Genomic DNA, 20339 nt, shown 5'->3' with positions numbered 1-20339 from the left:
AGCCAAAGATAGGCCTCCAAACTCGAGCTAGGCTCAGAAAGTTACACTAGGCCTCACCAAACTCAGGAAGTTATACTGGGCCTCGTGCCCAGTCCTCATGAGGCCCAACAATGTCACAATGGGAAATAACTTGTGCTTTTCCTCTTTGCTAGCTGTGTGTTCAGACAGGAAAGACACAACCTGGAACCTTCCTATCTTCTTACTTTCCTATTGTTGCTGTGCACATGTATGCACATTTGCACATGTGGAGGCCAGTGGTGGATAAAGGGATTCTTCTTCAAACATTCCCCAACTCAGCTTTTGAGATAAGGTGTCTCACTGAATCTGGACCTCATTGATTTGTCAAGGTCAGCATCTGCTTTCCCAGAGCTGAGATTACAGATACAAACAACCATGCCCAACCTTTTCGTGCATTCTGGGGAAAGAAACTAGATTAGTCATTTTTGTGGGAAAAATACTTTACAGACTGAGTGATCTCTCCAGTCTGTATTTTCTCTGTTTAAGATAAATTTGAGATTATAATTGAACAATTCTATAGACTTCCCATAGAAAATAAGAGATGAACTAAAACACTTCATACACACTGCAGAATACAACAAATTCATTTCATTGGTTAAATATTTCCTAATTCACAACATTTCCTCATTAGATGATTATGATAGACTTTTAAAGTTGAAAATCAATTTAAAGTTAGTCATTAGTTTTAAAATTTGAATACATGGAGAGAAATTAGACTATGTAGGCATGAATGAAATATGTATGTACCTGGGGCTAACTAGAATATCCCAATGCAAAAAAGATTGTTCAGAGATATGAATTAAAAGTATAAAGAGATGAACTTTTTGTAAAATTTAACACAGGATATTGGTTTGAAAAGAAAGGGAACAACAAAGTTGTAGCCACGGAACCAAGAATTTGCTATGAGTGAATGTAGGGCGAAAGACCCCAGGGAATAATAATTTTGTTATGTCTCTGAGAAACTATCCCAGAAATGCTCTGCTCCTTCCTTTAAGTCCCACTGTTCTATGAGACATAGTTAAGTAAAACAAGCCTGACTCAGAAGAACAAAACGAGCATGATATTTATACACAGAATTAAAGTTTAAAATGATATATGTATACACATATGAAAGCAAGTAAACTCATCTTACTAATGTTACCCAACCAGCTTGAAACTTAAAGGTGTAGACTGTGACTAACTTGCATATTAGCAATAAACCATATACTTCAGAACAATTAGGAGAGTAACATATTTATGAATTATTTGTGTGCTCAAAAGTTTTAGCAACTAATTTCTAATAAAGTGACATTTGCAATTTGGCTGCCAGCTCTTAATATGTGGGTAATTCCCATTCGGGGAACTTATGAAAACAACGAAAGGAAAAAGCCTGCTTTGAGATTGAACTTATGAAGAAATGCCTTAATTTCAACACCCATGAGAATCTAACCAGACTGCAACTTCTGTTCGGCTATCTCACACTATTAAATCATCGCCTGCCCCTGGTACCTAATAGCAAGTGGGCAGATGCACATCTCAGAATTCAGGAAAGCTCTGCCAATCAACCAGAAACTTTTCAAATGTTTTTCCTTTAAAATGTGTTTTAATGATTTAAAAAAAAAGAATCAGAGAAAACGGGCCTATCACTCAAGTTATCTTTAAAATACCCCACTGTTTATGAACAAAAGCTTTCTCACAATAATATCTAATAGTTGCTATAGTTACCATTTAAAACAAGCATGATTACTTTCTGCATCCTAACAATAACAAGCACATGGGTAAAGAATGGGACTTACCCGATGTTTCCTAGGCTGGGAACATACTGTATAGAGTATTTTATACTCAGGCAATCTATCTCTGAAGGCTGTACCACTGAATCCACAGGAACTGTCTCCTCAGGATTCACTGCTACTTGAACTCTAGTAACGTGGACAAAGACTGTGCCAAAATGACTATAGCAACAGAAAAAATGCTGCGTAAATACACACTTAGAAATTCTTTTGAGTAAGGACTTACTTGTGCTGGAAAATAATACTGGTCAAATTAGAGAAATAGATGCTAATCCAACATTGTATCCAATATATATTTTTTGAAGCCTTTAAGAAGGTGAGTAATGGGCATTTCTGTTTCTCTTTAAAAAAAAAAATGGATGAAATAAGAGATGGGAAGTTGTTACCATAACCTCCTTCCAGCTTCCTCTAAGCTCTGGGTCTCCATGTAAAGAAATCAGATCCCCCCCCACACACACACACGTAGAGCATAGTGTAGAAGATGGATACAATTTATTATTGAAGAGTGTGAAGCATTCCAAATAGTAAGCATGGACAAAGGCCAAAAGATCACTGTAAAGAGAGGCTCTATCAGAGGTTAGGGTGACAACAGCCAGGGAGACCACTGTGTTGACCTACATGTTTAGGAAGGGATTGTTTGCTTCAACTTTCCGAACCAGCTTCTCAAAGGTGTTTTCCTATTTAGGTGACTGACAGGTCCATTTTGATTAACTCTTAAGAGTGTTGGTAGCAAAGTTATTGAGGCAATGTATAGGGATAATACAGAAAGGCAGATGAAATTATGGGGACATGGGAAAGAAAATGACAGGCTCCCTACTGTGGAGTCTGTTTGAAGCTCTCACGAGCTGACAGTTAAGGATTCCAGCACAAGTAACATTCACTGTGTGGCTGCAAACACAGAAAAAATACTCTTCTTAAAACATGAAACAACAACAGCCCACTCCCCAATAGACTGAATACATAAGGCCTCATGTATGTCCACACTCCTTGATATTTTGTGGGGGTCTCACTAATGACTTTGTTGTAGGTAACAATGAACTGACTTTGTAACAACCCTGTGAGTTGTTTCATATTATCAGCTGAAACTAGAGGAGGAACTACTCTGTAAACTCACTGAAATTCCTTCGTGAGCATTGAAAGATAATTGAAAACCCAGTGCAACATGTCCATGGGGCCACTGTAAAGATAATGAAGTGTGTCTCTCACACATTCACGTTCTCAGATGAGATTTACCCTTTCTCTGAGTCCCATTCATTTTTTTTAACTTCTATGCTTAAAATGTATGTTTTAAAAGCCTTGTAATATACTTTGAATGGGCTTCATATTGGATCTTATTGACATTTATCCCTATTATAAAGGCAGGTATCCAATTATACCCGGATAGAGATTTCTATAAAGAACTCTCCAGGCTGCTAGAGACAGTAGCATGGAGCTACGTTTCCTCCCCTTACCCCTGACAGTATTCCTTGAGTCTTGATCAACAAGCCTCCAGGGAGTTTATGATTTTTTAAGGCAGTCAGTGCAGAATGTTAAGTTTTCCACACTGGGTCTAAAAAACCTTCTTTGATTAATAATGAAAGTCCTACAGTTTCAGTGCTTCTTGGTTTTACATACTATGAATTATGAAAGAAGGGTTTGTCCTCAGTGATTATCAAGCCTGCTATGCTCTAACTACCTAGTTGAAAGCAGTCATTGTGATATCTAATATATTGGGCAGGTGTGGTGGTGCGCACCTTTAACCTCAGTACTCTGGAAGCACTGATGGGGAAGGAAGACTGATCTTCAAATTCTAGGCCAGCCTGGGTATACAGGAAGTTTCAGGGTAGGCCCGTGACACAATGAACCCTATCTAAAAAAGCAATCAGTACAATGTTTACCAAGTGCACCTCCCTGGTGGTGGTGTGATTTAATCTTCGTTCCCACTGTTGGGAATTTAGACTATGTGATTGGTCACACATTGTACACAACTTTATTTTAGAATCCTTACTAAATTTTGGGATAAATTCCCCAGAGTGGACTTTCTAGACCTAAGGGAGTGAAGCTTTTAAATAATCTTAAAACATACTGCTTGTGTGGATAAAAAAAAAAAAAAAAAAAAAAAAACACTGCTCTTACCTCAAAAGGGTTAGGAGTTTACTTTGGAGCCAAATATGAGTGACCAGTGCCTGAAACCAAAGACTGCAGCTACCCCACATACCATGTTCCAGCACGATAACAATCTCATGACGTTATAATAGTCATAGAAGAAGATGGTCATATACCAAGCTATTTTCTAAATACAAGTAAAACAGTTTAGGAAAGCAAGCAATTTGAGAGCTCCTCACCCAGTCGGAGTGAGGACTTTTTCCAGCAGAGAAACAAGAATTTCAGCACAATTGGTGGATGCTTAAGGCCCTTCCCCTTTTCTAGCCACAAATCTGTTAATTTTGTAGGAATCTCACCAGGAACTCCATTTACAGAAAAATGCAAAACCCCTGGAGCAACCTATCTGCCCTTGATTTCAATATATCAGATTTTAATTCCATCCAGACATCTTTTGTATTTCTCGATTATCAAAAAGAAAAATTAACAACCTTTGACGATAAGTCTCAAGAGCAACCAAAATGGCAGTATCCACAGAAGACTCACTAGCTGTGGTTTAAGGCAGGGCAATGAGTAAGCGACTAGGGGGTGGGATCCTCAGGACAATTAATTGCTCACCTGACCTTGGGCCTTGGGAGAGATGCCCTATTGCAAGCACAGAATGATGTGAACTTAAGTACAAAATCAAAACCGCATTAAACAAAGGCGGCGGCGGCGGGGGTGGGTGGGGGTCGTTCTGCCAGTGACTGGAATTTCTAAAGGAAATACAATGCGTGCATCTGTCAGAGATGTGCACCAACCAGCCCATCCTATAACCCCAGGGAGGAAGGCTTGTGGCTGCCACTGTAGCATTGGCGACTGGGCCTCTGAAAACTGCGACGGTGCCCATTTTTCCCCCTTCACAAAAGAAATCAGGCTGGGAGGGAAGAAAAGGAAATCGATTATTCGTAAGCCCTGCGCAAGTAGCACTGTTTCTAAACTTTCCAGTCTGTAGACTCGACAGGTGACAAAGCCAGGGCAGCCGACACCGGGCAACAGCTTCCCTTTTGAGTGCCAGACCTGAGGAACAGCGCATGCGTAGTGCCCTTTCCCGGGTGGTACCCCGCCTTCAGGGGGGCGAACCGCGCAGGCGCACGCGCAGGCTTCCGCGGCTCCCGGCTCAGCTGCTGCGGTTGTTGTCCTGCCCCTCCCCCGCCCCGCTCGGCCACTCGCAGCCGGGCGCTCCGCCCCGCACCGGGACCGGGGACGCCGTGACCCCGTCCTGCTCCGGAGCATCCCGGGACCGCGCTGCGCTCCGCGTGCGGGTGAGCGACCGGGACCCTGGGGTCCCTCGTCCCCTGCCCGAGCGGTGGGGAGGCCGGGGCGCGCCGGGTGCGGGGCTGTCCCGAGGACCTTGGCTTCCTGCCGGCTGCGGCTGGGGCGGCGCCAGGGCCCTTGATCTGGGCGGCCCAGTGGCTCTGGGGTTGTCCCTTTCTAGTTGCAAGGTGGCTCGGTTGTTGATATCATCCGGGGATTTTCTTGTGTCGCCTTTTGAAAGGCTCTAGTTCCCTTCAGAACTGACCCCGCTTCTGGTGACACATCTCAGTTGGATGCTGTGCTGTTTTTATCTTTGCCCCCCCCCCCTCCGTTTCCAGACCATCTGAGAACCGTGTTGAGTTCACAAGACCGCGACATAAACATTGAGGCCAGGGAGGAGGCGAAGGGGATCTTGCACTCCTTTTAAAACCTCAAGTAAGTCTCCAAAATAACAGTGTTTACACTTGGCAGTACCTTAAAGAAAAACTAGACAGTGAACCGTAGGTTTCAAGTTACTGCTTAATCTGGTGCGTGCCTAAACCTGCCTTCAGCCGAATATGTCAAGGTTGCTGTGGATCTCAAACGCCACTTAGCTGTCTTCAGTGGACATAGTTTTTCACCCTGTTGTCTGAGAGAGCTAAAAGGGTGTACCCCATGGCTTCCGCCGAGGCCAGCCATTCCCAAAGCACCCAGTGTTCTGCATAGCTTCCAAGGTCACAGTGTGTGTGGGAACAGTAATGATTAAAATTCATCCCTGTGCACCTGTGGCTGGCAAGTGTGTTGGTTTGGCTCTGATTTGCTTTCATTGAGCCAAGTTAGGATACTGTTTGTTTGGAAGTCACAGTCATTGTTTTTGAGATTAGGTAGGCAATGTGTGCATAAAACTTTTGGAAATACTTTTATTCATTATTTTACCCTTTTACTCTTGTATACTATTCAAGTGTTTTGTTTGATGTTACCATCTGTACTGTGAGTATTCAGCTAACACTGTACAAATTTTGAAAAGGTAAATTTCCTTCATATGGGGTAACTTGAATTATTTAGTTAGTTTTATTTATTAAATAATTTAAAAGTAACATATACTGGTTGCTTAATGGTATTTAGAAACTGATAAACGATATATGGTTAACCATAGGAGGAATAGAATTGCACCATTAAAAATTGTTTTCAATTTCTATTAATTTTTTTTTCAGAATGCCAGCATGTTGTTTCATATGACTTTTCATGTTCCTTTCCATCATGAAATTGTAGGACTAATGTAGGACTAATGTATTGCATGACCTATCTGGAGGATTTATTTCTGTATGACTTGTAGGAGTAATTAATTATTCTTCCTTGGATTGTAAGCTTCTGTTATCTAAACTGTTACCCTAAAAATTTGACATTAATATACTAAATGGTGCTACTTTGTATTGTAAATTATGTTTAATATTTTTGAATATTTGCTTAACTGCCAGACTGTTAGAGGAAAATATTCATGACTTAAACAAACTTCTCATTCAGAGATTTTCTTCTTTTTGTAAATATTTGCATTTGTTTGAAGCAAGAATTCCAAAGTTGGAACTCAGAGGAATATGAATTTTAAATGAGTCAAATGTCACTGGAAAATTAGCTGGCGATTGGTTGTAATAAGACAGCAATTAATCTCACCTTTAGTACCAACTACTTTCTAGTGACATGTTTGTTAGTTTCTGTAAAAACTAAGAATAAGAACATATACCTCTTATAACACTAAGAGGGCCTCAAGTCTGTCTGTGCTGTAAACTTTTACCAAATGTTTCTGACCATTTTGACCCTTATTCTCATCACCAAGATTTTATTTCACATTGTTTCATTAGAAGAGCACTTCTGGCTCCGAGGAAATGGCTCCCTCATGACAGACATAATTTTGATTGAGTATAATTTTAATTCTACAAGTAATTTGCACTTACCTAACCCTGTAAATATCCCATGAGATTACTTTGAGCCTGGAATTTACTGTCAGATTTTTCTCTTTCATTAGACATGGGAAAGTCTCTTTCTCATTTGCCTTTGCATTCGAATAAAGAAGATGGTTATGATGGGGTCACATCGACAGACAATATGAGGAATGGATTGGTTAGCAGCGAAGTGCATAATGAAGATGGAAGAAACGGGGATGTCTCTCAGTTTCCGTATGTGGAGTTTACCGGAAGAGATAGTGTCACTTGTCCCACTTGCCAGGGAACAGGAAGAATTCCTAGGGGTACGTGTTACTGTATGGATAGTCCTCTTAAAGAAGGATTCCAGACATTTGCTCAAGTAATGTAGAGCCTGTCGCCTCACACCATCCTGTTTTCAGGGATTCGAAGTTAAAACTTAGCAGTGCTATTTGTTGAGTCAAAAAGAGACAAAAGCAGACAGTTCCTAGTGCTCTTAAATCATCGCTATCCGTGACTTCAGCACACCTGGGGTATTTTTCCTGCTTGTCTGCTGTAATAGCCAATATGCACTGTCATTTCCACTGAGGGTTTTAGTCGTTTTTGACATCTTTAGAAGCCATATCACAGTCATTTTGCCATATTGGATGTTGGTAGTTACATGATTCAGTAACTCATTATCTAAACAATAAGTTGTTCATGTCCCACTTAGACATTTCAAAAAGGAAATCTATGGTGTATGAAGAAGAGCCAAGTAAGGAAAAAAAAAAGAGGGTGTGATTTGTCATGGGGAAGACAAAAGGAAATAGTTCTCTCCCTCCTGTTGATAGGGTACTTGAGTTGCACCGATAGGAGAATAATGAAGTGTGTTGTGGAATACTTCTCTGTGTGCTGACAGTCAGAGGGTGACCCTGGGGAGACCCTAAGGATAAAGTGACTGCATGAGGAATTCCAGAGTCTCTGAAAAGTGCCTTGCATTAAGTGGAGTGTATTGCATGGACTACTGAATGGTGGTTTTATCTTTCTGGAGGCAGTAGCTTCTTAAGAATAAAAGACGTATTGTAGTTGAAGAAATTAATACACCAGTGTGGTAGGATAGGAATACTATTTCTATCTTTCTAGCCATGCTTTTGAGCTATGGTCAGTAGGCTTTTTGGTAGCCTGGGTGTAGATTATGGAAAGTAGCTAATCAAGAAATACCCCAAAGATTTTTTTTTAATTCTATCCAACAATTTAAACAATGAAGTAGCTATTTACTAAAATAGGCATATTTTAACAATTTAAGTGTGCATGTCAGAAGTGAGGTAAGGAGCTCAGACATGTTTGGGGACGTGGGTTTGGCATAAAAGTGAGTTTTTAATGGGTAGTTCTAAGGGTCTGGAGCTGAAAAGTGTATCTTAGCTGGTGCCATTGAAGTAAGATGACACTTCAAGTGGAACTTGATGGGACACTGTTCTTAGGAGTTTGGATAGAAGAAAAAGGAAGAACTCTGGGGCCGGTGCAGCATTGGAGAACAGTTGCAAGAGAAAGAGGAAATCTGTCTTTGGTGTCCTAGAGGATAGGTAGAAAAATGCTCTGAAAAGGAAAGAGAGCCACTGCTAGTGCGATGGCTGATGAAGTTGTGTGGGGCCTGAGGGCTGCCCATTGGTTTTGTGATGTGGGGGCTACTGAGGATTTCTTAAAAGAGTAGTTTGAGTAGTTGCAGGAGGATGTGTAGACAGTGTTATAGTGAAACCATCTTTTTTTTTTCTTGAATTAATGGACACTAAAAGGTGTGGGGGCAGTAATGTAGCATCTTAAAGAAATACGTTTTGTGAGTTTTGCTTTAGAATCGGAGAGAGGAGTGGTGGTAGCTGGGAGGATCTAAAGTCAGAAGAGTGCGTGCTAGATGTGTGCATGCTGGTAAAAGTGTTTCATAGAGGACACACTGTTAACACATGGGATGAGATAGTTATTGGAGCAGTGTCCTTGAGTAGAAGCAGAAAGATGATACCTTGTGCAGAAGGGTGACCCTGTAGAGAATACAGGGAGCTTCTCAAGAAGGGACATAGGAGCAGGTAGATGGGTAGATAGATGGGTAGATATTGTTAAGTTTCTTAGGCAGAGGGGTCTGTGAAACGAAGGGCCTATTTAGCTGTTACAGATATTAGCCAAAGGTAAAAGCTGGTCCTATTAATAATTCTCTAAGTCATCAGCAGCATGGCCAAATAGCACTTGGAAAAGTATCCCCTGGACCTAAGGGACCAAGATAATCCATAGTGAAATACTGGGAGAAAAACTATAAATTATTTACATTCTGGGTCTAGAAAAGATGCTAGGAAAACAGAGAAGCCCATGGAAAGTAGGAGAGGCTAGAAAGAGAAGGTTTTGCTGTCTGGTTGTTTGGTTCCAAAAGCAGAAAGCAGTGTGGTCTGGTTGCTTCCTCTTTAACATACAGGCAAGGAATAGGGAGCACTTGCTCCTTTTCTTTGTTTGATGCCATGAGCTGAATGAACTCATCTCTTTTCTTTTTCTGTAGGTTAATTTAGGAAATGTAAAACTGTACCTTTGCAAGGTACATTGTTAGGGACATTCTCTCCCTGTATCACATTAGGGACCAAGAATGAAGATGAAGGAGGTGATGCTGAGAGTTTGGAGAGAGTTGAGTTTTGACTGTGAATTTTAGAGCGAGTGAACTAAGGAACTATTCTCTTTAGGGAATCTCTTGAAATTAGTGATTGCAGGTGAGAACAGTGAGCTTTTGAGAGCGTGAGACATAACTAGCAGTTTGGATAACTGGGGATCCAGGAAAAGGCAGCAGTGGTGTTTCTTCTACCTTCCGTCAGACTGGACTGAGTGGAAAACAGTGGAGTGAAGGCGCGGGCCTAAGTTCAGATCTCCTCAAAGTCAGGACTTTTCGGTTTTGCTTTATTTTGAAATTTGGTTTTTGAACCCGTGGATCAAAGGATAGCAGAACCCTCATTATTTATACTACTTTTGGTTAATTAGACATTATGAAAAACCATAGTATCATCTCTGTTACTCAACTTCTGTATTAAATTTTGAAGGTATAAATCACAGCTTCCTAAAGAAATAAGGAGAGAAGTATTCTGGTCTTTTGAAGGCAGATTTTGCAGAACACCGTGGTATTTTAGTTATTAGTGTTACTGAATTTATAATGTACATCTATCACTTTAGGGCAAGAAAACCAATTGGTGGCATTGATCCCGTATAGTGATCAGCGATTACGGCCAAGAAGAACGTAAGTGATTATATGATTTCTGCTTTTTTGCTATTTGTATATTTTTACTTTCAAACTGTGTATCAGTAATTACACTAGTTAAGACATTTAAGAAGAAAACTGTATCTAGTTTTTAGGTTATATCACAATATGCCTTGTGTCTTTAACAAAAATTACTGATTGAGATGAGGATTTGAAAACTTCATGCCACCTATATCTTCAGAAATGTGCTTGCTAAGAGTCCTAAAATAGTGGCAGTAACATACATATGCACAGGCCATTTTCATCAGGCATAGGACATTCTGTGTTCTCACTGGCTACAGAATGATAATGACTGCCCAGAGCATAATGCCCATAGAGAATGCAGCATGTTTAGCAGATGTGTGCACATTTGAAGAGAAGGCAAGGGAGTCTCTAATGATCCCAAGAGTCCTGATGTAGAAATCAAATGCTCCACCCCTAAAGAAGATGCCTACATCCAGCACTCCTGGCAAGTATTTTTGAGAATAACTTGTTACAATGAGAAGAACAGAGATTGCAGAAAACCCACAGTGGCCTTGAGAAGGTCAGAAAGGGCTGAGCACATCCCATTACTCAATATGGAACATGAGAAACATAAATCAAACACATGCAGAAAATCAAAACACAGAAAGATGGGAACCTTTAAATATATGTAAAATTTAATCTATACAAGATATAACAATAACTTAGACATTGACAAGTTCAGAAATGAGATAAATTGATGGGAGGATGTGAAAAGATAACCAACAGACCCATTAAAATGTCTAGAAGAATACATTTTCTATAGAATTGGACTATACAGAGCAAATATGGCACCCTGGGAAATGTGAAAGAAATGGAGTAGACACGAGGCATGTAAACATAGAGACCTAGTGTTCCGTTGTTGTGGAGAGACACCGTGGCAGTATTAACTCTTAGGAAAGAAAACATTTACAGGTTCAGAGATTTAGTCCCTTAACATAGCAGGGAGCATGACAGCAAGCTTTCAGACATGGTGCTGGAGAAGTAGGTGAGAGTTCTACTTCCAGATCTTAGGAAGAGAGAGACAGAAATTAAGGAAAACAGTGTATGTAATTGCAACCACAAAGAAGCAAATTAGGAATGGATTAATTACTAATTGTTTACTTGAGGGGCACATGACTAGAATAGAAGAAGGTCTCATTCAATTCTATGTACCAGAAAGAGACACCCTCACCCTGAGAGAAATTCTAGTGAACACCATGGACTTTGGAGGTTTAAAGAAGAAAAACCGTTTGAACATCCGACAAGAGGTTTCACTTAATCAGTAAAGGACAGAAGATCAGATTGGCTCATCACTTCTTGGCTATGATGCTTCAAATAAGCTGTTGAATAAAATATTTAGGAATCATGGAATTAAAATCAATCAAGCCTTATATAAACCTAATGTGGCCTTTTATTTTAAAATTCAGAGAAGTAAAATGGTGAAAACAGTTTGGCCAAACTTAAAATCACAAAGTGGGAAACTTTTTCAACAGCTATGATTTAGAATCTACTGATAATGAAAAAACACATTTGACTTATGTAGATAAACTTCCACAGGTTGAAAACAAAACGAATGATAAACCAAGAAGTAATGTCCACAAATCATATGCAGAGGACTGACCCCCTTCTGTACAGAATGACAAATTTTGGAAAGAAAAAGCCAACTACACAAAGGTGGCTTAAAATAGAAGCTGTGGAAAATACCTCACAAAAAAAATATAAATTACCTTTAAATAAAGGAAAATAAACTCTGTAGCACGAATAGTAAGAACCCAGAGACAGATATTGGGTTTCAAGCTGAAAATCAGAAAAGCAAAACAACCAAACCCTTAGAGAAGTCTTACCTCTACCATGGCTGGGTGACCACAGACTGAACCCTGAGGCTTTGTTTCCTCCCTTCTTATATTCCCCTTTAGTGCTGGGATTAAAGGGGTGTGACTTCTAGTACTGGGATTAAAAGTGTGAGCCACCTTCACCAGGATATGTTTCTACGTTGGTCTTGTGTAGCCCAGGGTGGCTTTGTACTCAAAGAGATCCACCCGTCTCTATCTCCCAAATCCTGGGATTAAAAGTGTGTGCCCACTGCCTGGCCTCTAGTGACTTAGTTTTACCCTCTGATCTTCAGGCAAGCTTTATTATTATTATTACTTATTATTTATTAAAATATAAATAAAATATCACTATAAGACTCCAGCTTGTTCCTTAAAGAAAAGTAAATTCAATCTACAGAGAGATATCATTTCTCTCAGATTGGCAAAAGCCCTGAATTTTGTCAACATGTTTTGTTGACACTACTGACTGAAAACAAACATTCTCATGTCTTTCTACATTTTGTATTTTCTAAGCAAAACTACATAAGTTTTCAGTCTTTGGTGAAGAAATTCCACTTTTGCAAACTTTATACTGAAGATAGTTTTCAAATATAGTAAGAGCAACCAGGCATTACAACACACCTGTAATCCCAGTAAACGGGAAGATCATACGTTCGAGGCCGTCCTCAGCTATATAGAAGTTCAAGGTCTCTCTGGCCTGTGTCTCTTTGAGATCCTGTCTCAAATAACACAAAGCAAATAAATGTGTGTGCATGTGTGTGTGTGTGTATACAAGTAATTAAAAATAAAACAACCTAGTGAAATATTAGAAATACAACAAAGTTAGGATGTGTGATCACAATGATTTTTATATTTCTTTTGTGCCTATGAGTATATGTAGAGATGACAAATATGAGTTTGTTTATTGGTTACTTGGGGATCATTATTACTAAAATGGAAAATATTCCCCAGCAAATGAGTGGGAATTGGCTGGTTTGCTCCACACAGCAGCATAAACTCTGTGGTAGCAATTTGGTGAAATTTTGTTCCTTTACTTTATTTCTTCTTAATAAGCCATTTTTCTTCTTAGGAAGCCAGAGTGCCTAGAAAAATCATTAGGGGGTTTATAACAGCTGTTCTAAGGTGTATGCAGTTAACTTGATTGAGACATAGGAAGTTTGGGGGAGGAGAGAGTACACAAATGGATAGGTCACAGGAAGGTGAAGGGAGGGTGGGACTCAGAATGAAATTGCCTCTTAGAGCACTGCATGTTGAAGTGCTCAAGAAATCTGAAACCAGTTTGAGTGTAATCTTGAAAGAAAATACATATTTCAGAGGAGTTGTATGGATAGAAAAGACATGTAGGTAATTTGTCTTTTTTTCTCTTATACATGATTAATACTAAGCAAAAGAGAATAAATAACATCTTTGCTGCTCAGTAGATTAAACAATGGTTTTAGAACTGAGTACCCGAATACTCAGGGAGGGAGTCTAAAAGGACTGGAGCTAATGAGGGCAGGGAGCCATTGTGTTTATGCCACGCTTTTGTCATGGCAGGAAGTAAGACTCTCCGGTTCAAACCCTGCTTCCATGAATTCAGATGGACACCTGGATTCTATGTTTGTAAAGGGCCCTATACTTCATTCTAATGTAAAGTCTGGATATAAAATTCAGTTCTAAATAATTCATTATAAGGCTGAAATCTCATTTTCCAAAAGTGATAGTTTATCTTCTAAGGATACTATTTTAACTCTTAGTAGCACCAACCTTAGCTAATAGTTCTAGAGTGAAAATTTGGTAAAATCAAATGTTTCTTTTTGCTGCTATAATATGTGGCAGAAGAATTCAAATGAAAACTTGTTACATGTTGCTCTATGTAATTTTGGATGGCACATATGTAAGCTCTCTTTTTCTTTTCAGAAAACTGTATGTGATGGCATCCGTGTCTGTCTGCCTGCTGCTGTCTGGATTGGCTGTGTTTTTCCTTTTCCCTCGATCTATTGATGTGAAGTATATTGGCGTAAAATCAGCCTATGTCAGTTACGATTTTCAAAAGCGAACCATATATTTAAATATCACGGTAAGTGCACACTGTTGCTGAAGGCCTTGACTCCATCCTTTGTGTTGAACAGGGACGCATTTGCTCTGCTCAGAGAATGCTTGCTTGCTACTGTGTTTTCCATGAATTTGCATTGCTTTTTTAATTAATTTATTTACTTTACACCCCAACAACAGCCTTCTCTTCCTTCTCCAGTTAATATTCACTTATGAGTGAGTAGATAATGATGTTTGCTTTTCTAGGTCTGGGTTATCTCACTCAGGACAATTTTTTTCTAGTTCCATCTATTTATTGTCAGATTTCCTGATTTTTTTTCCAACTGAGTAATAATCAGTTATGAAAATGTACCACATTTTCTTCATCCATTCTTTGGTTAATGAGCATCTAGGTTGTTTCTAGGTTCTGGCTATTACAAATAAAACTACTGTGAACATAGCTGAGCAAATGTTTTTGTGGTATGATTGAGCATTCTTTGGGTATATTCCCAAGAGTTGTATCATTGGGTCTTTAGGTAAACTGATTCCCAATTTTCTGAGAAGCCTCCATATTGATGTCCAACGTGGCTTTCCAAATTTGCACTCCCACCAGCAATGGAAGAGTGTTCCCCTTGCTCCAAATCCTCTCCAGCATAAGCTGTCATTTGTGGTTTTGAGCTTAGACATTCTCAGGTGTAAGATGGTGTTTCAGAGTCATTTTGATTTGCATTTCCCTGATGGCTAAGGATGATGAACATTTCCTTAAGTGTTTCTCTGCCATTTGAAATTTGTCTGTTGAGAATTTTATGCTTAGATCTGTACCCTATTTTTTAATTGGATTATTTGGTTTTTGATGTCTAGTTTCTTGAGTTCTTTGTTGGATGTGGTGTTGATAAAGATCTTTCCCATTCTGTAGGCTGCATTTTGTCCTTTTAGCAGTGTTTTTTGCCTTACAGAAGCTTTTCAGTTTCGTGAGGTCTTCTTTATTAATTGTCATTCTTAGTGCTTATGCTACTGGTGTTCTATTCAGGAAATTGTCTCCTCCGCCAAGGTGTTCAAAGCTGTTCCTCACTTTTTATTCTGTGAAGTTCAGTGTAACTGGATTTATGTTGACATCATTGTTCCTCTTGGACTTCAGTTTTGTGCAGGACACATTTACATTCTTCTACATGCCAACAGCATTTGTTAAAGGTGCTCTTTTTCTTCATATAATTTTGAGTTTTTTGCCAAAAATCAAGATGTATGAATTTCTGTCTGGGTCTTTCATCAGAATCCATTGATCTACCTGTTTATTTTTATTGCAATACCATGCTGTTTTTATTACTATAACTCTGTAGTAGAGCTTGATTATCAGGGATTGTGTTTTCCATGAATTTGTATTGCTTTTTTAATTAACTTATTTACGTTACACCCCAACAACAGCCTTCTCTTCCTCCTCCAGTTAATATTCACTTATAAGTGAGTAGATAATGATGTTTGCTTTTCTAGGTCTGGGTTATCTCACTCAGGACAATTTTTTTCTAGTTCTTTTTTTGTACAGGATAATGATTTTAGCTATCCTGGATTTTTACTTTTCAGTATGAAGTTGAGTATTGGTCTTTCAAGGTCTGTAAAGAATTGTGTTGGGATTTTAATGGGGATTTCAATAAAGTTGTAGATTGCTTTTGATAAGATGACCATTGTTACTGTGTTAAAATATGATCCATGGGAAAGGGATATATTTCCATCGTCTGATAACTTCTCCAGTTTCTTTCTTCAAAGACTTGAAGCTCTTTTCATGTAGGTGTTTCACTTGCCTAGTTAGTTACCTCAAGATATTTTATATTGTTTGTGGCTACTGTGAAGGGTGTTGTTTCTCTGATTTTTTTTCTCATCTCTTTTATCATTTGTAAGTAAGAGGGCTACTAAGTTTTTGTTTGTTTAGTTAATTTGTATCCAGCCACATCACTGAAGATGCTTATCAGCTGTAGGAGTTCCCTGGCAGAATTTTGGGGATTACTTATGTATACTATCCTATCATCTGTGAATAAGGTACTTTGATTTCTTCCTTTCCAATTTGTATCCCCNGCAAAACAATAGCAACACTTGGACTTCTTCTTTTCCAATTTTTAACCCCCTTGATCTTCTTTCGTTGTTTATTGTTCTAGCTGGAACTTCAAGTACTATATTGAATAGATAAGGCGAGACTGGAGAGCCTTGTTTTTTTCTAGATTTTAGTGGAATTGCTTTGAGTTTCTCCATTTAATTTGATGTCGGCTGTCGACTTGCTTTAATTATATTTTAGGTGTGTTCTTTGTTTCTCTGATCCCTCCGAGACTTATCATGAAGGGGTGTTGGATCTTATCAAAGGCTTTTTCGGCATCTAATGAAATGATCACATCATGTGTGTTTTCTTTTTTCTTTCAGTTTGTTTGTTTGGTGGATTCGCAGAATTTTTAACCATCCCTGCATCTCTGGGATGAAGCCCATTTGGGCATGGTGGATAATCTGTTTGGTTTGTTAGTATTTTCTTATTATTGCATCAATGTTCATGAGGGAAATCAGTTTGTAATTCTCTTTGTTTTTTTGAGTCTTTGTGTGGTTTGGCATTAGGGTAACTGAAGCCTCATAAAAAGAATCTGACAGTGTTCCTTCTACTTCTGTTTTCTGAAATAATTTAAGGAATACTCTTATAAGCTCTTGCTTGTAACTCTCGTAGAATTCTGTAATTAAACCTGGTCTTTTCTTTGGGAGAATTTTAATGACTGCTTCTATTTCCTTGGGGGTTATAGGTCTGTTAAAATTGCTTATCTGGTTTTGGTTTAATTTTGATATGTGGTATCTGTCAAGAAATTTGTCCATTTCTTTTAGATTTTTCAATTTTGTGGAGTACAGGTTTTTGAAGTATGACCTATTGAGTGTCTGGATTTCCTCAGTGTCTATCATTATATCCCCCTTTTAGCTTTTAATTTTGTTAGTTTGGATATTTTCTCTCTGCCTTTTGGTTAGTTTGGATAAGGGTTTGTCTATCTTGTTTATTTTCTCAAAGAACCATCTCTTTAATTTATTCTTTGTATTGTTTTCTGTTTCTATTCTATTGATTTCGGCCTTCAGTTTCATTATTTATTGCTGTCTACTCCTTTTGTGTATGTTTTCTTCTTGTTCTACAACTTTGAAGTTTTCCTGTTAAGTTGCTAGCATAAAATTTCTCCAATTTTTTTTATGAAGGTCCTTAGTGCTATGAACTTTATTTTTAGCATTGCTTTCATTATGTCCCATTAATTTGGGTATGTTGTACATTCATTTTCAATGAATTCTAGAAAGTCTTTAATTTCCTTATTCTTCCTTGACACAGTGGTAATTCAGTTGAGAGTTGTTTAATTTCCATGAGTTTGTAGTGCTTTCTGCGGTTTGTTGGTCTCCAACTCTAATCCATGGTGATCTGATAAAATACAAGCTGTTAGTCCAATTTTTTTGTATCTGTTAAAACTTACTTTGTGACCAAATATGTGGTCAATTTTGGATAAAGTTCTTTGAGGTGCTGAGAAGGTATATCCTTTGGTGTTTGGGTGAAACATTCTATAGATATCTGTTAGGTCCATTTGAATCAAGATCTGTTAGTTCTGATACTTCTCTGTTTAATTTCTGTCTGGATGACCCATTCATTGGTGAGATTGGGCTGTTGAAATCTCCCACAATTAATGTATGGGTTTCATTATGTGATTTTAGCTTTAGTAATATTTTTTTTTTAATAAATGTGGGTGCCCTTGCATTTGAAGCATAGATGTTAAGAATTGAAAAGTCATTTTGGTGGGCTTTTCATTGATGAATATGAAATGTCCTATTCTTTTTATTTGTTTTAGTGGGAAAGATATTAGTTTTGCTGTACCAGCTTGTTCCTTAGGTCCATTTGATTGGAAAATCTTTTCCTACCCTATACTCTGAGGTAATCAACTATCTTTGATGTTGAATGTGTTTCTTGTATGCTGCAGAAAGATGAATCCTGTTTTCATGTTCATTCTCTTAGCCTGTGTCTTTTTATTGGTGAATTGAGTTCATTGATATTGAGAGATACTAATGACCAAGGGTTCTAGTGATTGATGAATCCCTTGATCTGGTAGTTATTTGGGGTTTCTAGAACGGAACTGGCCTCCAGAAAAGTCTGAGTTTTTTCTGGTCAGACCACCAGTCTGACCTCCTGAGGCTGTTCTTTCGGATGGTGTGGACTGTATGTGGGCCTATGGCATCTGTCTCCCAACTAGTGTGGACTGTGTTTGGACCTGTGAGTCTGCTGGAATTCTGTTCTGGCTTATGAGGCCTGGGCCTGTTCTGGCTGGTATGGTTTGTCCCTCAGTGGTGGAAGCCAGCTGGGATTGGGGGTGGGCACCCAGCAGCTGCAGGGCCAGGGACTCCTTTGGCCTGGGGAAGGTCACAGTGGACAGAATGAGGGGGGAGGGTCCCTTGGTTCAGATTTGCTGTGAGATGGTTCACTCATCCTTTCTGGCTAGCATTGAATTTTCTGTTTTGTTCCTACTACCATTTTTGGTTCTGAGTGTAATGTTAGGTAATAATCCTATGGCATTTGAGTATGTAGAGAATCATTTAACATTTGAAGTTGTCTTTTGTAGGAAGATCAAATAAACAATTTCTGGGAAAGAAAAAAATATAGTCAGTTTACTTTTCAACATTTGACTCCAGGTAATCCTTAACAAGGTTAACAGTTGAAACATTAGATGTCATGAATACAGTATTTTTGCTTTCCATTTTATGAAATAAAATAAATAAACCTTTATTTAGTTCTGCTTAAAGATAAAGTTGAAGCTGGGCAGTGATGGTGCACACCTTTAATCCCAGCACTTGGGAGGCAGAGACAGGCGGATCTCTGTGAGTTCGAGGCCAGCTTGGTCAACAAGAGTTCCAGGACAGGCTCCAAAGCTACAGAGAAACCCTGTCTCATTAAACCAAAAAAAAAAAAAAAAAAAAAAAAAAGTGGTGATTCGATTGTTTCAAGTTAGAATATGTGAAAATGGCCTGTGGGTTTACCATAAATGTGATTTTGAAAAGGATTATACATCCACCAAACTTAGAAAAACTTTACAGATCTTATATCTACATTTAAAGATTAGCGTTTGGCTAAGAAGAGCATGGTTTGCTATATAATCACTTGTGCCATCATAGTTGTTTATGACTTCAAGCCCAGTGTATGCTGTGGTCTGTTTGGCAGAGTTCTCATGAGTATGTTATTTGCTTTTAAATACCAGTATATTTAAATGATAGTGTCTTACTGTGTTTTAAATAATTATTCAAGGATTCTCACAGTATTAGATATTTCCTCATAATCAAATTAAGGAATTTGACCTTTAGGTCAGAAATAGAATTTCTGTTAAGTTGAACATTAGGCTTCACTTGAGGACATTGAAGTAAATGGCTGTCAGTCTATAGATCATAAGCTGGAGGTCCTTTCACAGTACCAGAGTTGTATTATTCCTGCCCCTTCAAATGAGGAGTGTGAGTATTAGTGTTGACTGTCAACTTGACAGAATCTAGAAACATCTATCTAATAAACAAGCTTCTGGGTAGTGCTGGGAGGGATTGTCTATAATTGATTAAGATGGGAAATACCCTTCTCAGGTGTAGGCAGTTCCATCTTAAGGGCTGAATCAGTAGGAGAAGCAAGTTAAGCAGCAATAGTCATTATTCTATGCATATTAACTAAGAATGTGAGATGTTATCAGCTCTCAAGCATCTGCCATCATCTCCTCATATAGAAGCTGAAACAAGGCCTTCCTTTCTCAAGCTGCTTTCTGTTGGATATTTGGTCATAGCAATTTATAAAATAATGAATACTTCCATTTATAGTAACTAAGAATGTATGGGGATGCCCTGGACAAAAACAAAACTGTGTTCTCTCTTCCATGACTTCTGTGATCCCAACTTAGAGGATTTATCCTCAGCATCAGGCAGGCAGTTCTGCAGAAGAAACCAGCCAAGTAACCTCTAAATTCATACACTCTGACAGTGGCCAACTGCAGGTAACCTTCAGACCTCAGGGTTACACATTCAGTCCCAGCTGTCCTACTTTTACTTCACAAACCAGTTTCAGGCTCAGACACTCAAAATTCTGGTAGACTATCAGTTGGTAGTCTCATAACCTATGTTTTAGTTTGGTTACTTTGTCTGAACAACTCATAGAACTTAAGGCAGCAAT

General features: G+C 38.7%; 1 protein-coding gene across 3 annotated transcripts in view; it reads left to right on the top strand.

Moving 5' to 3' along the window:
- The first annotated feature begins 5003 nt into the window (after positions 1–5003).
- The window catches only part of Tmem106b (transmembrane protein 106B), a 29407-nt gene continuing 14071 nt past the window's right edge, over positions 5004–20339 (top strand). For 2 of the 3 annotated variants that reach the window (XR_007592447.1, XM_050145866.1), the window contains exons 1-5: positions 5004–5173; positions 5504–5600; positions 7168–7389; positions 10241–10304; positions 14039–14198. Coding sequence is in view for 2 of the 3 variants with exons in the window: in XM_050145866.1 (XP_050001823.1) it covers positions 7170–7389; positions 10241–10304; positions 14039–14198 (444 nt within the window). In the remaining variant the exon portion in view is untranslated. Of the gene's footprint in view, positions 5174–5406; positions 5601–7167; positions 7390–10240; positions 10305–14038; positions 14199–20339 lie in introns of all 3 variants that reach the window. The other variant, XM_050145867.1, reaches the window with a different exon arrangement.

This window comes from Alexandromys fortis, unplaced genomic scaffold, assembly GCF_014885135.2.
Source record: "Alexandromys fortis isolate MF-2015 unplaced genomic scaffold, M_Fortis_MF-2015_v1.1 scaffold_34, whole genome shotgun sequence".
Taxonomy (NCBI): Eukaryota; Metazoa; Chordata; class Mammalia; order Rodentia; family Cricetidae; genus Alexandromys; species Alexandromys fortis.
Note: the sequence above shows the minus strand (reverse complement) of the source record. Positions and strands in the feature narration are given on the sequence as shown.